Genomic DNA, 16,989 nt, shown 5'->3' on the forward strand with positions numbered 1-16,989 from the left:
TGAGCAATTTACTGTAGAAGGAATAGTGCCAGAAGACTTTAGGATAGCAAATGTTGTTCCCTTGTTCAAGGAGGAGAATGGAGACAACCCTGGAAATTGTACACCCATGATCCTTAATTCAGTTGTGAGTAAAGTGCTGGAAACAGTTTTAAGAGATAGGATTTATCATCATCTAGAAAGGATGAAGTTGACTAGGGATAGTCACCAGTTTTGTGAAGGATAGGTCATGCCTCACAAACCTTATTGAGTCCTTTGAGAAGGTGACAAAACAGGGGGATGAGGGTAAAGTGATTGATGCAGTGTATATGGATCGCAGTAAGGCTTTGATAACGTTCCGTGGTAGGCTACTGCACAAAATACGGAGGCATGGGATTGAGGGTGATTTAGCAGTTTGGATCAGAAGTTGGCTAGCTGAAAGACAACAGGGAGTGGTGGTTGATGGGAAATACTCATCCTGGAGTTCAGTTACCAGTGGTTCAAAAGATCGGTTTTGGGCTGAGAGGTGGCAAATGGAATTTAATGCAGAAAAAGTGTGAGGTGATTCACTTTGGAAGGAGTAACAGGAATGTAGAGTACTGGGCTAATGGTAAGACTCTTGGTAGTGTAGATGAGCAGAGAGATCTCGGTGTCCAGGTATATAGATCCTTGAAAGTTGCCACTCAGGTTGATAGGGCTGTTAAGAAGGCACACAGTGTGTTAGCTTCTACTGGTAAAGGGATTGAGTTACAGAAACAGGAGATCATGCTGCAGCTATACAAAACTTTGGTGCAGCCACATTTGACGTATTGCAGAGAGTTCTGTTCACTGCATTATAGGAAGGATGTGGAAGCTTTGGAAAGGGTTCAGAGATTTACTACGATGTTGCCTGATATGGAGGGAAGGTCGTAAGAGGACATGAGGCTGCTTTCATTAGAGAGAAGAAGAAGGTTGAGAGGTGACTTAATTGAGACATAAGATAATCAGAGGGTTTTCCTCTAAGGGCAATGGCTAGCACAAGGGGACATAGCTTTAAATTGAGGGGTGATAGATATAGGACAGATGTCAGAGGTAGTTTCTTTACTCAGTAGTAGGAATGCATTGCTTGCAATAGTAGTAGACTTGCCAACATCACATGGAAGGCATTGCCTGCAATAGTAGTAGACTTGCCAACTTTAAGGGCACTTAAATGGTTATTGGATAGGCATATGGACAAGAATGGAATTGTGTAAGTTAGACGTGCTTCAGATTGGTTCCACAGGTCAACGCAACACCGCGGGTTGAAGGGCCTGTATGTCACTGTCACGTTCTATGTTCAAAGTACAAAAGTGGATGCCAGTTCATAACAAAACTGATGTATGCATAGCCCCACCCTCAGTGAAGAGCATGCTGATGCTCATTATTTTGAGCCAAATAAGAACCTTGCGAAGACTTTATAGTCATACAAAAGTGAAATTTCTAAATCTACAAAAGTAAGGTCATCTTTAACATGAGTCATTGTTTGAAGCTGGTAAAACCAAACCCTTTCCTGTCATCACACCACTGAGTTACCAAGTCAAAGACTTTTCCCACCACAGCTGCATCAAGAGTAGCACAGAGAAGGGCATAGTGCACAACCTTGAAGTAGACATCTTGAAATCACATGCGGACACAAGGAAATGGTGTGCTAATCTATCAATGAATGGATTTGCATCAGGGACAGTTTGATTCCAGTGACAAGTGGGTGGTAAAAATGCACAATTTGGATTTTTTGGCTTAAGGTTAGGGGTTGACTTATACAATAGAAATTATTTTTGGCCTAAGGTAGTGTGTCAACTTTTACTGTTAATCTAGTGACCAAGACTTCCTCTGGTCAATGTTTCTGTACTACTCATCAATTTATTACAGGAAACATAATAAAAGCTACATTAGTTTACTCCTACATTTGTATTTTCTACTGGCCTCAATTTAATTGTGTGTTTACAATGAACAGATGTGGGAGATGGTAATGCAAGAGGCACTAAAACAGACTTTAATCACTTTAGCATCCCAAGTTTATACTTGGGGTCATAGAGATGTACAGCACAGAAACAGATTCTTCGGTCTAACTCGTCCATGCTGACCAGATATCCCAACCCAATCTAGTCCCACCTGCCAGCACCTGGCCCACATCCCTCCAAACCCTTACTATGCCTATACCTATCCAGATGCCTTTTAAATGGTGCAATTGTATTAACCTCCACCACTTCCTTAGGCAGTCCATTCCACACACGCACCACCCTCTGCATGAAAACATTGGCCCTTAGGTCCCTTTTATATCTTTCCCCTCTCACCTTAAACCTATGCCCTCTAGTTCTAGACTCCCCCACCCCAGGGAAAAGACTTTGTCTATTTATCCTATTCATGCCCTTCATGATTTTACTAACCTCCATAAAGGTCACCCTTCAGCCACAGATGCTGGGGGTGACCATATAAAATGCTAGGGAAAACAGCCCTAGTCTATTCAATCTCTTCCTATAGCTCAAAATCTTTTCTGAACCCTTTCAAGTTTCACAACATTCTTCCAATAGGAAGGAGACCAGAACTGCACGCAATATTCCAAAAGTGGTTTAACCAATGTTTTGTACAGTTGCAACATAACCTCCCAACTCCGCATTCAATACTCTGACCAATAAAGGAAAGTGTACCAAACGCCTTCTTCACTATCCTATCTTTCTGCAATTCTACTTTCAAGGAGCTGTGAACCTGCACTCCAAGGTCTCTTGGTTCAGCAACACTCCCTAGGATCTTGCCGTTAAGTGTAAAAGTCCTGCTAAGGTTTGCTTTCCCAAAAATGCAGCACCTCACATTTATCTAAATTAAATACCATCTGCCACTCCTCAGCTCATTGGCCAATCTGATCAAGATCACGTTGTAATCAGAGTTAACGTTCTCCAATTTTGGTGTCATCTGCAAACTTACTAACTGTACCTCTTAAGCTCACATACAAATCATTGATGAATAATTCCCTTGCACAACTGTGATCCTCAGCACAGATGAATTCAAGGGAAAAAGTTTTAATTGAGGTAGTAAAGAAAACTGTGTGCAACAGTTTGACTGCTTCAGTGGAAATTATAGAAGTTTCTTTTAAATAAAAAGATGAACTGCTGTAATTGCCAGGGACAATGCCTCACCTGTGGCATTACCATTCTGCTGTTCTTTCAACATCCTCAGGCGGTGATGCTGTAGTTCATGCGATTTTTCACTTCCAGCCATGTTTTGTATTCACCACACCAGCAAAATTCTGTCAGAATAAATTAAATGAAATTCAGAGCAATGCAAACAGACAGGATTTTCTTCAGTAGCCAGACTGTTACATCTGTATTACAATTACATAGGGTTTTGGTAAGAAAACAATCAGAATCTATGTAGTTTTTTCTCCATATACAAGAAAGAATAAATTTATATTGGAGACAGTACAGCAAAGCCTAACAAGATTGGTTCCTCGAATAAGAGTATTGTCTTATGATAGGAGGCTAAGTAAAGTGGTCTGCGTTGTATGGAAATGTGGAAGAATGACAGGTCATCTAATTGAAACATGAAAGATTGTGATGGTAAATACTGTGTAGTCATTCAATGTCACAGGAACATTGTAAACAGAGCAAACATGGTCAGTGCAATCAATCAATCTGTGCATACACAGTTGGACCCATGACATCATGCCAGGTATTTAAATTAGTTGTAAGATTCAGGAAAACAGCTATAATAAATCTGTAAATTCCTTGGCAAGTCATGACTTATTGGTGACCGTTAAGTGGCCTGGTCTCTATACAGATGCAGTATGACTTGAAAGTAATAACTCAGATTATTTAACTTTCCAGAAGCATGATTTGCAAAGAAATTTATAGGCCGATTACAGTTGTCACAATTTTCTCAGATCTTATGACTAGATTAAATTTTAACAAAAATAAATTGTTGTGGTCTGCTTACATGTTTCCTACTTGCAATAAAGTTTTGGCAGAACAGACCACCATTTAGATTTTAAGCCTTTAACTCAAATCATAGCTGATCTGGATCCTTAACTCCATTTACCAACCTTTGCTGGATATCTACAAACTACCCCTAGTTAACAAAAATCTATTTGCTAATGTCACAATAGCTTTTGGGAGATTGAGAAAGAAAAGACATTTCCAGATTTCTAGTACAATGAGAAGAAATGCTTCCTGACATCACAACAGAACAGCCTAGCTCTAATGTTCTGTTTATAAACCCTGGTTCTGGAATTCCTTACCAGCATAAATAGTTTTTACCTCCTTTATCAAATTCTTCAATCCGCTTAAATATTTCAATTAGATTGATTCTTAAGCCTCTACACAAGAACATGAGCTTTTCAGCATGAAAAGGTGAAAGAAACAAAAAAGAACAGTTGCAGGCCATGTGGTTCTTTGAGCCTGCATTTAACGAACCAGAAGAAGTTACAGCTTCAAGCTAGAGAAAGGTACTTGCAAAGCAGCTAATATATAAATAAACTTAGTCATCAAAGCAGAAATTTTGGAATTCTTGAAGAACCAAATGCTTGCAACAAAGAGATGCTAGGCTGCTTGACATTTCTGGATAGATGAATCAAATTTAATATATTTTCCTCATCAACTATCATTCTGATATCTTGTCAAGCTACACTGATGCACAGTAAATGACAAAAAAAGGGAAGCAAATAAGTCAGTTGATTTCAGTGTGACGCAGGACATCAAGTAACTACATAAAAAAAGGTTATGATTTGTATTACTGAGTGAAACCAAAGCACTTTACAAGTTCACCCAAGGGATCCATGTGGAGCAGATCTGATTCCTTGAATGTGGTAGCATTTTAGAATAATCACAAGCTGTCTAAACTTGCATATGGCCAAAAACAAATTTCAGAATTTGACAAAGTACCTGGGTTCTGCTAACAAGATTTTAAGATACAATTTCTATGTTGAATTTTGAAGTTGTATTTAAAAAAAATAACAGATTACTGACTTAATGATAATGTGGAGACAGTACCAAAACACAGTAAAATTACTGACAACTGAAACAGAGTATAGTGTAAAGCGATTAATCTTAATAGGGTGAATAAAGAAGTCACATTTCTTGGATGGAAAGAAACTGAATGCAGAGGAACAAGGTCACATGAACATTTTTTTAAATCTGTGAATCCAGATGTACAGATGACAGCATAATATCACTACCACAACAAATGCATGCTGGGTTTCAATTCTACTGGATGAGAACACAAATACAGGCAGGGGAAAGTTACATTAACATGTAAACTTAGGCAGACCATATTTAGATCACATTATTCTCTTTAATATTAAAAATGGTTTTTGAAGTACTGGAGAAGCACTAGGTTTGCAACCACGTTGGTATAATTGAGAAAATGCAACTATCAGGAAAGATCGAGGCTGCTGGGGTACTTCCCTCTTGGGAAGAGAAGAATAGGAAGAGTTCTGATTTCTGTTTACCATTGGGAGAAGAGTCCAGTAAAGAGTATAAAATTTTCCACAGCCATAAACTGGTTAAATAAATAATTTAGGACAAATCTGGATTGCATAACTAGAGCAGATATCAATTGACACAGTTAAATGGAGGTTTGATGCATAGAGAGAGAGAGGGGGTGAAGATAATCAAGTCAAGGGCACAATAGAAAGAGGCAAGCCAAGAGAAAGGGAGGTCATGTATAAAATTTCAGTAAAGACCATTCAGTAAAGACCAGAATTCTAAATTTGATGTTATTATTCAATGAGACCGCAATAACATTTTACGGACACTTGCGTTTTGTTGTTGTTTTAGGTCAGATCCCAAGAGCCAGCCTCCAAGCATCAATATTATTGTACTCAAATCGAACTCTCTCATCCAGATAGCACCTTCATATAAACACATTTGTCACTGTGCTGTGCTGAGAAACAGAGGTCAGACTTAATGTAAATGACAGTAAAACCACTGAAAAATATCCAATGATTTGCTGAGGTTCAGATCACAACTTTCAGTCCAAAGTTTGAAGGTTGCAATTTTGTTGATCTGATAATATTCCTCACCCTTCCTCCAAACATGCTGACTTCAGCAAAATATAGTCAACATATCAATGAAATGCAACATTAGGCAGTGCAATTAAAAATCAAAATGCAAATCAACTTTAGTGGGGGCTGTCTCCGAGCCAAGCATGACTGCACAAACAAAAATAGATTAACAATGTTATAGTTTGTCATTATTGCACCTCCACACTACCTCAAAATTATTTTGCTGAGTATACTGTGGAAAATATATCTTCTTGCCTCAACTGATTGCTCCTCTGCCTCCAAATCAATAGGAATGTATTTATTTGCTCATCCAGCAATTATGATGTAGCTGAAAATAAATATTGATATCACAAAGCTGTCAAAATGCCCCAAAACAGTCCACTAAGCGCAGTGCTTAAGCAAGCAAACATCACCAATATCAAACAAACAGTAATGATAGAATGGCCAGTTTATCTCTACTGCACTGCTACATCGCAATGCGCGATTTGTACACGATAAACTCCAGCACAGCACATACTATTTTTTCTGCAAATTAACCAGCTGTACAGCAGATGCAAACAGGAAATGCAGACTGGAGGATAGAACATACAAACTTAATTTTTCCAAATACTACAGTTGACATAGGCAGCAGAGTAGCGGTAATGTCACTGAACAAATAACCCAAATTTGGGTACAAGTTGAATCACACCATGACAGATGGTGAAATTTAAATTTAACAAAACTTGGAATTAAAGCTGGGCATGCAACTACATACACATCATTAATGAACCAGATTTTTAAAAAATATGATAATCAATGTCCTATAATGAATTAAGTTTGTCATCCTTACTTGGTCTGGCCGACATGAGATTCCAGACCCAAAGTAATGTAGCTGCCCTTTGAAACAGCAGAGCAAGCCATTCAGTTAGACCACAAGAACTGGTAACAGGAGTAGACCATTTGGCCCCTCAAGCCTGCTCTGCCCTTCAATAGGATCATGGCTAATCCAACACTCCTCACATTCACTTGCCTGCCCTTTTCCCATAACCCTCGAACCTCCTAATGCTCAAGAAGCAATCTTTTTCAGTCTTCAAAAATATACAAACTCCATCCCACCGCTCTGTGGCAAGGAGTTCCAAAGACACTCAACCCTCAGAGGAAATTCTTCCTCATCTCATTCTTAAATTGGTACTCCTTAATTCAGTGACCGTTCCTCTAGTCATATAGAGTCAAAAGAGATGTATAGCACAGAAACAGACCTTTCAGTCCGACCAGCTATCCTAGATTAATCTAGCCCCATTTGCCAGCACTTGGCCTATATACCTCTAAACGTTTCCTATTCATAAACCCATCCAGATGCCTTTTAAATGTTGCAATTGTACCAGCTTCCATCAATTCCTCAGACAGATCATTCCATACATGCACCACTCTGCATGAAAAACCTGCCCCTCACCCTAAATCTATGCCTTCTAATTCTGGACTCCCCCACCCCAGGTAAAACATCTTGTCTATTTACCCTATCAACATCCCTCATGATTTTATAAACATCTACAAGGTCATCCCTTAGCCTCCTACACACTGGAGAAAATAGTCCCAGTCCAATCAGTCTCTCCCTATGGCTCAAACCATCTAACTCTGGCAACATCCTTGTAAATCTTTTCTGAACCCTTTCAAGTATCACAACATCCTTCCTGTAGTTCTAGACTCTCCCATGAAAAAAAAGAGAGGGGAAAGTGGATGTGAGGAATATCAGATCTGCTATCATCCGATTAATTGGAGAAGCTGGCTGAGGGAAGATGCCAGCAATCTTCATGAGCAGCAGCTCAAAGTGCAGTTTACCAGCATGCCCATACAACAAGCACTAAAGACATAACACCCTCAATTCAATATTCCAAAATGCTAAAAAAAAACAAATTGCCAAAGAAACATAGGAGGTCTGGCAGAATTAGTGGAGAAAAAGTAGAGTTAGAATTTTGAGACCAGAGATTCTTTTCAGAAATTATAGCAGCTAAGAAAGGAGAGTTTTTATGTTAATGACCAGGGGCTACGTATATGGGGCAGGGAGTGGAGGAGGAAAGAGGAAGAAGCAAGCAGATAAGTGAAGACAGAGCCGAATGGGAGAGACGGGGAGCGAGAGAGAGAGAAAGTGAGTTCGCTGGACAATGGGATCACCAAGGAAGAATAATTGATAACAGGGACAATAAGTAGGTGAAAATGTGTTGACTGTACTGAAAGCAGCTGATGTCAATACAGAGCCTGGGGTATGGGGGTGAGCAAAGCGCAGTGGAAGTGATGCTCAGGTTCTAAAATTATTGAAGTCAATATTGAGTCCTGAACACTGCAGGGTTCTCAAGTGGAAAATGAGATGCTGTTCTTCTAACTTGTGCTGAGCTTTGCTGGAATATTGCAGTAGGCCCGAGACAGAAAAGCTGATCAAGGAACACAGGTTGTGTTAAAGTGTCAGGCAACTGGAAGCTCAGGATCATATTTACAGTCAGAACTCAAGTGCTCTGCAATGCGGTACCTGGTCTGGGTTTCATATCTCCAGTGTACAGGAGACCATATTGTGAACAACAGATATAGTAGACCAGATTAAGTGAAATACAGGGAAATTGCTACTTTAACAAGCAGATGTTGCACCTTCTGCAATTGCATAGAAAGAGGAGAGGAGCAGTTAAGAGTGGACAAGAAGTGGACCAGGGCCTCCCAAGGGAGCAGTCCCTGCAAAATGCTGACAATGGAGGGAAAGGATGGAGTCTGGTGGTGGCATCCTGCTGGAGAGGCAGAAATGGTAGTTTATGAACCTTTGCATGCAGATGGTGCAGAAATGGAAAGCAGGTGCCTGGAACCTTCTTGGTGTCATGGGAGGGAAGAACTACAGGAAATAGGTCAGATATGGCTAAGGGCCTTGTCAACCATGGTAGCAGGAAATCCTCAGTTGAAGAAAAAGTGCACATTTCTGAGGTCTCCCTGCGAGCTTGACATTGTGCTGGACATGCAGCTGTTGTGGTTCTGTTTGCCGAGCTGGAAGTTTTTGTTGCAAACGTTTCGTCCCCTGGCTAGGCAACATCATCAGTGCTCTGGAGCCTCCTGCGAAGCGCTGCGAACATGCAGCTGTTATCCTTTGTATTCCAAAGATGCGTATTGCCACAACAAATCATAAATGGATGAATCTGATCATTCTTTAATCAGCATTTTATTCTAATTAAAAAATAAATACTGCTGTACAAGAAACTTGGTTATATAGCTGGCTTCAGTTCAACGTATTTCTGAGAGAAAATTCTATTATCTATGACCTGTATAGAGCCACAGATTGTAGCACAATACTCAAAGGGATGTTAAAACAATGCACATTAAGCTCTTCTCCCTATATTTTATGGGGTCTTTTTAAAAACTCATGCCTGGTATCCTCTGATCATTAGTTTAGAGGTTAGCTGAATCTTCCCTCCTTACTAGTGCCTTGCCCTAAGATTCTAGATGCTTTAGCCTGACTTCTTAAAAGTAGTTCATGAAAGACACCACATTAAGATATTACATAATGAACAAATGCAAATGAATTACTAACAAAGCAAGACCCCGATTGTGAATGTGGGATATGGACATAAACAGGAAAATTTTGGAGGGATATGGGCCATGACCAAATAGGTGGGACTCATTTAGTTTGGGATTATGTTTGGCACGGACTGGTTGGACCGAAGGGCTTCTTTCGTGCCATATGACACTAATAATTGGATGTTATAGAGTATGGTGAAGGAGGGAGCAGGAATGAGGAAATTAAGCATTTTTTTCCCCCTATGAGAGGGGAAAAGGAAAGATATTTGCAGCAGCTAACATCTTCTCCAGAGTTTCTCCATTCATTGATAAAGCATGCCTTGGGACTACCGCCCACCCCTCCAAAACCTGATCTAATGGATTCAATCAGCTCCTCAGTCATGAGCACGAAAAGTGAAGAAGTTAACAACAGTGAAGAGGAGGTTGGTATGGTTTTTGTCAGTGGCCTTCCTATAGACACTAAACCACGTGAGCTTTACCTTGTCTTTCGATCACTTGAAGGGATATGAGGTTCACTGGTCAAGCTAACATCATAACAGCAAGTTGGTTATGTTACATTTAACAGCAGAGCAGGAGCAGAAGCAGCAAAGAATGCTGCATTCACCTAGCCTGCAGTTGCAGCTGCTGCACTGTACACTCAGGTGCGCTGGTATCCTCCATCTGAAGCATCTCTGGAAGGATTGAAGTCTTGTTAGTTTGTCAAGTATTTAATTGCCATTATCCAAGAATTCAGATTTCTTTGTGGAGTGATGCACCAGACCGAATTTTGTTTTCAGGTTGGACTTTAGTAAAGGAGGTTTTGGAGAACTGGCTCGTTTCCACTCAACTTGGAGGAATTGGAGTGGTCACTAAGGACTGTGGATTTAAGAATTTTACTGGCGATTTTTTTTTCCATGTGGGAGGATTCTTCAAATTCTATTTACTGTAACGGACTAGTAATTTTTGTTATTATAATCATTGTATGCTGTGTCAATAACCTGCTTAAATATTGATTGTCAGAGTCTTATGAAAGCTGGTACTGCCATTGGTTATCATGAAATGATAAAAGGAGGGAATGAGAACATATATAGGGTATAAGCAGACAGGGAAAGAGCAAAGTCCTGTGTTTTGTGAAACAAGAGGTTCCACTGAGCATGACTCAGATCAAATAGGATCTTACAGTTAACAATGGGGTGCTGCATGCAAAGGTAGTTGGTTAACAAGGTGGAAAAGCATTGATTATGTAGAGCCATTTAACAATATTGAAAGCATTCAGTATGTAATGTCAGTTAACAGGGTGAAAAGTATTCATTATGTGAAGTCAGTTACTCATGGTGTAACAGCAGATGGCTTAATCTTTATTATTGATATATATAAAAATCCTTATCTGGATGTTCCTCCCTGCAAAATGACTATACAGTTCATTCAGAAACTGCTGTTCCAGAGAAGACTGTGAACTCATGTCCCTGTACATGGAAGTAATCGCGCTCTCTGCATCCAGTGTCCGAAATAAAGATGAAGGAGGTAAAACTATACTGTGTCTCTGAGTATTTTGCTTCGACTGAGGGAGGAAATGGGACGACAACTAGATGAAGAGCAGTCAAGAGCAACTTACACCAGGTACCTCTGAAGTCTTCTGGTGTAACCAAGACTTGAGATATTTCTAAATTTTGCAAGTACTTCCCCTTACATCGGTGAAGTTTCAGGATTGCATCATCAGACAGCTCCTTAGGTTAACCTGGGTGCACTCATGCAGGGTACTACAATGCCTTAAAAGATTCAGGAACAGAAATTGCTGGAAAATCTCAGCAGATTCTGATGAAGGTTACTGGACCCGAAATATTAAACTTCTCTTCACAGATGCTGCCAGACCCGCTGAACTTTTTCAGCAATTTATGTTTCTGCTTTACAGCATCCACAGTTCTTTCAGTTCACCTTTAAGAGTCTGCTGATTGAGATAATGAGGTACTTGGCTCAGAAGAGTGAGGAATAAGCAATAACTTTAGCACTTAGCTCAAATATCATACAGAAGTCATTAAAGTCAGAGGGGAAAAAAGAAAGCAAAGATTCAGAATGTTACTAGAAAAGGGTACTTTAGTTACCGGAGTTAAAGCTCAAAATATTGAGACTATTTTCACTGGAGGCAAGGTATGAAGAGTTTTGACATATTGAATAAGGAAAGGCTATTTTCTCTGTTCATTAAGCCATGGACAATTTCTTCGGTAGAATGATTGTGACAGACTGCAGTGCGAGCAATCTGCTTCTTATGGAATAAAACATTTACAGTCCTGTTAAAATCATTAGTGAAATCTGAGAAGTGTCAATCGAATTTACAAGATTATTTTTACACAGGATTATTTTTAAAACTGTAACAACTCTGGAAAAGTACATATTTGATGTACTGAAATGCAAAGTGCTTCATACAGGATCAAAACTCCAGTAAGGGAAGATCACTTAAATGAAAACAATGTAAATGCAAAATGAAAGAGAAACCAGAAGGTCTTGATTGATAGAACATAGAAAAGTACAGCACAGAACAGGCCCTTTGGCCCATGATGTTGTGCAGTGATTTAATCCCAATGTAAAATGTAGTAACTTAACCTACGGACCCCTCAACTCACTGCTATCCATGTCCAGCAGTCGCTTAAATGTCCCCAGTGACTCTGCTTCCACCACCATAGCTGGCAACACATTCCACGCATTCACAACTCTCTGCATAAAGAACCTACCTCTGACATCTCCTTTATACCTTCCTCCTAATATCTTCAAATTATGACTTCTCGTACCAGTCCATCCTGCCCTGGGGAAAAGTCTCTGGCTATTGACTATCTATTCCTCTCATTATTTTATACACCTTGTTCAGGTCATCTCTCTTCCTCCTTCTCCCCAGAGAGAAAAGTCCGAGTTTATTCAATCTTTCTTCATAAGGCAAGCCCTCCAGTTTAGCAGCATCCTGGTAAACCTTCTGTGAGCCCTCTCCAAAACCTTTGTATCTTTCCTACAGTAGGGCAACCAGAACTGTACACACTAAGTGTGGTCTCACTTGTAGAGCTACAACAAAACCTCGCAGCTCTTAAACTCGATCCCCCTGTTAATGAAAGCCAAAACACCATATGCTTTCTCAACAACCCTCTCCACCTGGGTGGCAATTTTGAGGGATCTATGTACTTGCACACCCAAATCCCTCTGTTCCTCCACACTGCCAAGATATTAAGACTTTCTCTGCAACAGTCACTAGCAGCCAGTAAAAGTAAATCAGATGCTGTGACTAAAAAAAAATCATTGAACTAAAGTACAGTAACCCTACATTATAAACAGATTGGTGTGGAGATATTTAGAAAATAGTGAATGGTTCTAGATTAAACACTGCAAAAGGGATATCATGTCTCTCCTGCATCATTTTAATAAAAAAGTGAGATGAAAGGATTGGAACATGTGGAGCAATTATGTAAATTCAGAAAGCTCTCAATAGAAAAGGAAAGGTTGAATGTGATATTAATGCTGATTTGAGGATTCTAAAGTAAATAAATATAGATCATGGCAAGTTATTTTATCTTGTTCAGAAAAGTAGTCAGTGCACACTTGAAACTACATTAGAGTGAACAGATTTACTGAAGACATATTAGAATATGATACTGATCAATTCAAATGCAATTAGATAAATTTCAATTCATAATACTTTGTGAAACAGGTGAAAATAAAGACAAGACATATGGTAAACATAACATTTGCATAAAGTAGGTATACTTGTTCCAATAGTTGCCAAATCCCAGACATTTACAATACCCTTATCCTCAACCCACTCAAAATAACTTCACATTATGAACTGTGGGCAAGAGGAAAAAATGTTAGCACCACTGGAATAGTGCATATTTATTTGAATCCTGGTACAACTAGACTGAGGTTTACCACCGCAAAATTTTCTGAAAGCACAAAGGCAAATAGTCCCATTGTTGAATCATAATTTTAGCATAAACTCTTCTATCAAAATTATCCAGCATTATGGTCCATTTCAAAGTCACTGAATCTGACATTTGCTCAACAGGTTAAGAGTCCTCAGCAGCACTGCAACCTAATCATGCAATTAGAGATGGGTTTAAAAAAAAGCAACAAACCTAGACATAACAAAAGTTCACAATACTTTTGTCTCGACTTGTTTTAGCTCAAACACAAAGCCAAGCAGCTTGTCATGGCTGTCAGCAATGCTGAACTCGTCCCACTTGTCTGTGTTTGGCCCATATCACTCCAAACCTTTCCTACTTATGTATTTATCCAAATCCCTTTTAATCTGGTAACTATATCTGCAACCATCACTTCTTCTGGCAGTTCATTCTACATGCAAACCACTGTGTAAGAAAGTTGCCCCTTATGTCTTTTTTAGATCTTTCTCCTCTCATCTTAAAAATATGGCCCCTAGTTTTGAACTCCTCCAACCTAAAGAAAAGACCCTCGCCATTCATCTTATAAAATCATGAGGGGCATAGATAAACCTCTAAGGTCACCCTTCAACCTCCTACACTCCAATGAATAAGGTCTCAGCCTTTATAACTAACTCAAACTTTCCACTCCCATCAACATCCTGGTACATCTTTCCTAAAACTCTCTCCGGCTTAGTAGTATGCTTCCGATAGCAGGGCAACCAGAACTGGCTTCACCAACATCCAGTACAACCTCAACATAACATCCCAACTCCTACACTCAGAGGTCTGAGCAATGAAGGCAAGCAGGCTAAATGCCTTATCCACCCTGTCTACATGTGATGCAAATTTTAAAGAATTAAGTACCTCCTAAATCTCTGTTCCTTAATGCTCCCAGGGCTTTACCATTAATGGTATAAGCCCTGCCCTTATTTGTTTTAGCAAAATATAATACCTCACATTAATCCAAATTAAACTCCATTTGCCGCTCTTCAGCCCACCGACCAAGATGTCTTTGTAGTCTTAGATAACATTCTTCACTGTACTGCTAACTGTGGGGGTCATGTAAAAACATACTAACCATGTCTCCTAAATTCTCATCCAAAGGTCCTAGAGCTGCTGAACAAAGAGACCTTAGAGTGCAGGCGCATAGCTCCTTAAAGTTAGAGTCTCAGGTAATAGGATAGTGAAGGCAGCATTTGGAATGCTTTCCTTTATTGGTCAGAGTATTGAGTACAGGAGTTGGGAGGTCATGTTGCTGCTGTACAGAACATTGGATAGACCACTGTTGGAATATGGCATTAAATTCTGGTCTCCTTCCTACCGGAAGGATGTTGTGAAACTTGAAAGGGTTCAGAAAAGATTTACAAGGATGTTACCAGGGTTGGAGGATTTGAGCTACAGGGAGAAGTTGAATAGATTAAGTGTTGCCCTGGAGCGTCGAAGGCTGAGGGGTGACGTTATAGAGGTTTATAAAATCATGAGGGGAATGGGTAGGATAAATAAACAAGGTATTTTCCCAGGGATTTGGGGGGGGGGGGGGGGTTGAGTCCAGAACTAGAGGGCATAGGTTTAGGGGGAGAGGGGAAACTTTTTCATGCAGAATGTGGTGCGTGTGTGGGGGAGGCTTGCAACATTTAAACGGCACTTGGCCAGGTATGGGCCAGGTGCTGGCAGGTGGGACTAGATTGGGTTGAGATATCAGGTCAGCATGGATAAGTTAGACCGAAAGGTCTGTTTCTGTTCTGTACATCTCTATGACTATGACTCTAAATCATTTATATAAATGACAAACAAAAGTGGACCGGAAGATCAATCTCGCCCTGCTATATGGACTTGCCATTGCCAGCATTTGTGCACAAGAAAGGACTGTCTATTTGTATGATCCTGAACAACCGGAGATTGTATAACATTTATACTCAGATGACGTTCTTGAATGCAAGAAACTGACTCCTTCAATGTGTGGAACATTACTCAAGATGACTGTCATAGCGGTCAACTGCATCAACAAGATCGAACAATCCAATAACAGAACAAGCCCCAATGGTCTTTACCTTGTCAAGGTATTATGTGCCAGTTTGATTTCAGTTGTACTACGGGCAACCCCGGTAAGCTTTGCCCCATTCAAATAGAACACGCCATAAAAAGAGAAAAAGGGGAAATATTATCTTTCACTGATAAATTGTTTCTCGAAAGCCATAATAGAATATTTGACGAGGATGAAGTGGTTTGTTGTGCCCTTACTTCAGTAAAAGACTCCCCTCACCTCTTTTATCCTCCCAAATTTTAACATGGGGGTATGGAATGGTTCTAAAGCATTTACAGGACGTAATATTTCTTTTAATTATCATCTATCCCCACCTGCTCTTTGCTAATGGAATTCCTCCAATAAATCCAACATAACCTATCCAAATTGCTACAATGGTAAACTTAAAAGTGCCTAAAACTATCCCCGTGTTATGATCAAATGTACCAGTCGTCACTGCTTCCCCAAAGGACCTTGCATTTCTTTTTTAAAAATTTTGCAATTTACATATGAAAGAACTGAAACCAACATGGTAATTCTAAAAGATGACCGTCTTAAACAATTCAGGTCTGTTTCAATATAAAATTTCAGTTACATCACACTGTAAACTTTCGCTATAAATTCTGTGTCTTACAATCTTATTCTCCACAACCACCTGAAGGTGCAGTTTTCCGAAAACTAGTGCTTCCAAATAAACCTGTATGCTCTGCATTGTCCACAATACAGCTAGAATTTCCAAATGGCATTCTACAGAACATGTTTATCAATTGTCACAAATGTTAAATGTATGAAACCAACAAGCGTCTCTTGTATTCAAACAGAAAACAAGCATCCTTTGTTACTCACTCTGATTTGACTGCTTAAGAAACAATAACTTTTTTTGGGGGGGGGGAGGGGGGAAAAGAGAAGAGAAGAGAGAGTTTTTGTGCTATTCTCATTGAGGAACTCAAACCATAGATCACCCTACCTCCCCTTTACAATCATTAGAAATTTGAAGTAAAATTTGGCATTACTGAATCACTTCATTAATTCAAATATGTTATGTCCAGACACATGATCTTAGCTTATTGCATGCTGATGCTCTACTGGAGCTGTTTTATTGGCAGTTCTCGTCTGCAATGGTTTGCCGTCATCTCGCCATCATAGGGGCAAGGCAAAAATATGTCCCCCAAATCAATGTCAGCCAGAAAGGGAATTGAATAAACACTGTTATACTAAAAAACACTATTGAATGACTAACCGATCCCTTCACTAACTACCACCTCACAATTTATCTAATCTTCCTAACCTTCGGCTTTGCGTTACAATACAGCCCATGATATTTCACCAAAGTCTTCTGCAATCAGTCTGGTAGAAAGTAACATCCAGTGCCTTGGATAAGCAGAAAGAAAAAAAAATTATTTTAAAATGTTATTTTGATCTAATCAGCCATTAACAACTGTCAAAAAAGAAAGCTCCTTCAAAGTCAACATGCAAAAACAAATTTACAATTTATCACACTATCAATGTCTGTAACATATTTATAAATGTAACAGCTTAAAATGTTA

At 39.5% G+C, this 16,989-nt stretch overlaps 1 protein-coding gene across 3 annotated transcripts in view; it reads right to left on the reverse strand.

Moving 5' to 3' along the window:
* The window catches only part of vmp1 (vacuole membrane protein 1), a 192,067-nt gene that overhangs the window by 162,625 nt on the left and 12,453 nt on the right, over positions 1-16,989 (reverse strand). For 2 of the 3 annotated variants that reach the window (XM_060848047.1, XM_060848048.1), the window contains exon 2: positions 3,129-3,238. In XM_060848047.1, coding sequence (XP_060704030.1) covers positions 3,129-3,210 — 82 coding nt within the window. In that variant the 5' untranslated portion in view covers positions 3,211-3,238. Of the gene's footprint in view, positions 1-3,128; positions 3,239-16,730; positions 16,814-16,989 lie in introns of all 3 variants that reach the window. The other variant, XM_060848049.1, reaches the window with a different exon arrangement.

Source organism: Hemiscyllium ocellatum, chromosome 31, assembly GCF_020745735.1.
Source record: "Hemiscyllium ocellatum isolate sHemOce1 chromosome 31, sHemOce1.pat.X.cur, whole genome shotgun sequence".
NCBI classification, from domain to species: domain Eukaryota; kingdom Metazoa; phylum Chordata; class Chondrichthyes; order Orectolobiformes; family Hemiscylliidae; genus Hemiscyllium; species Hemiscyllium ocellatum.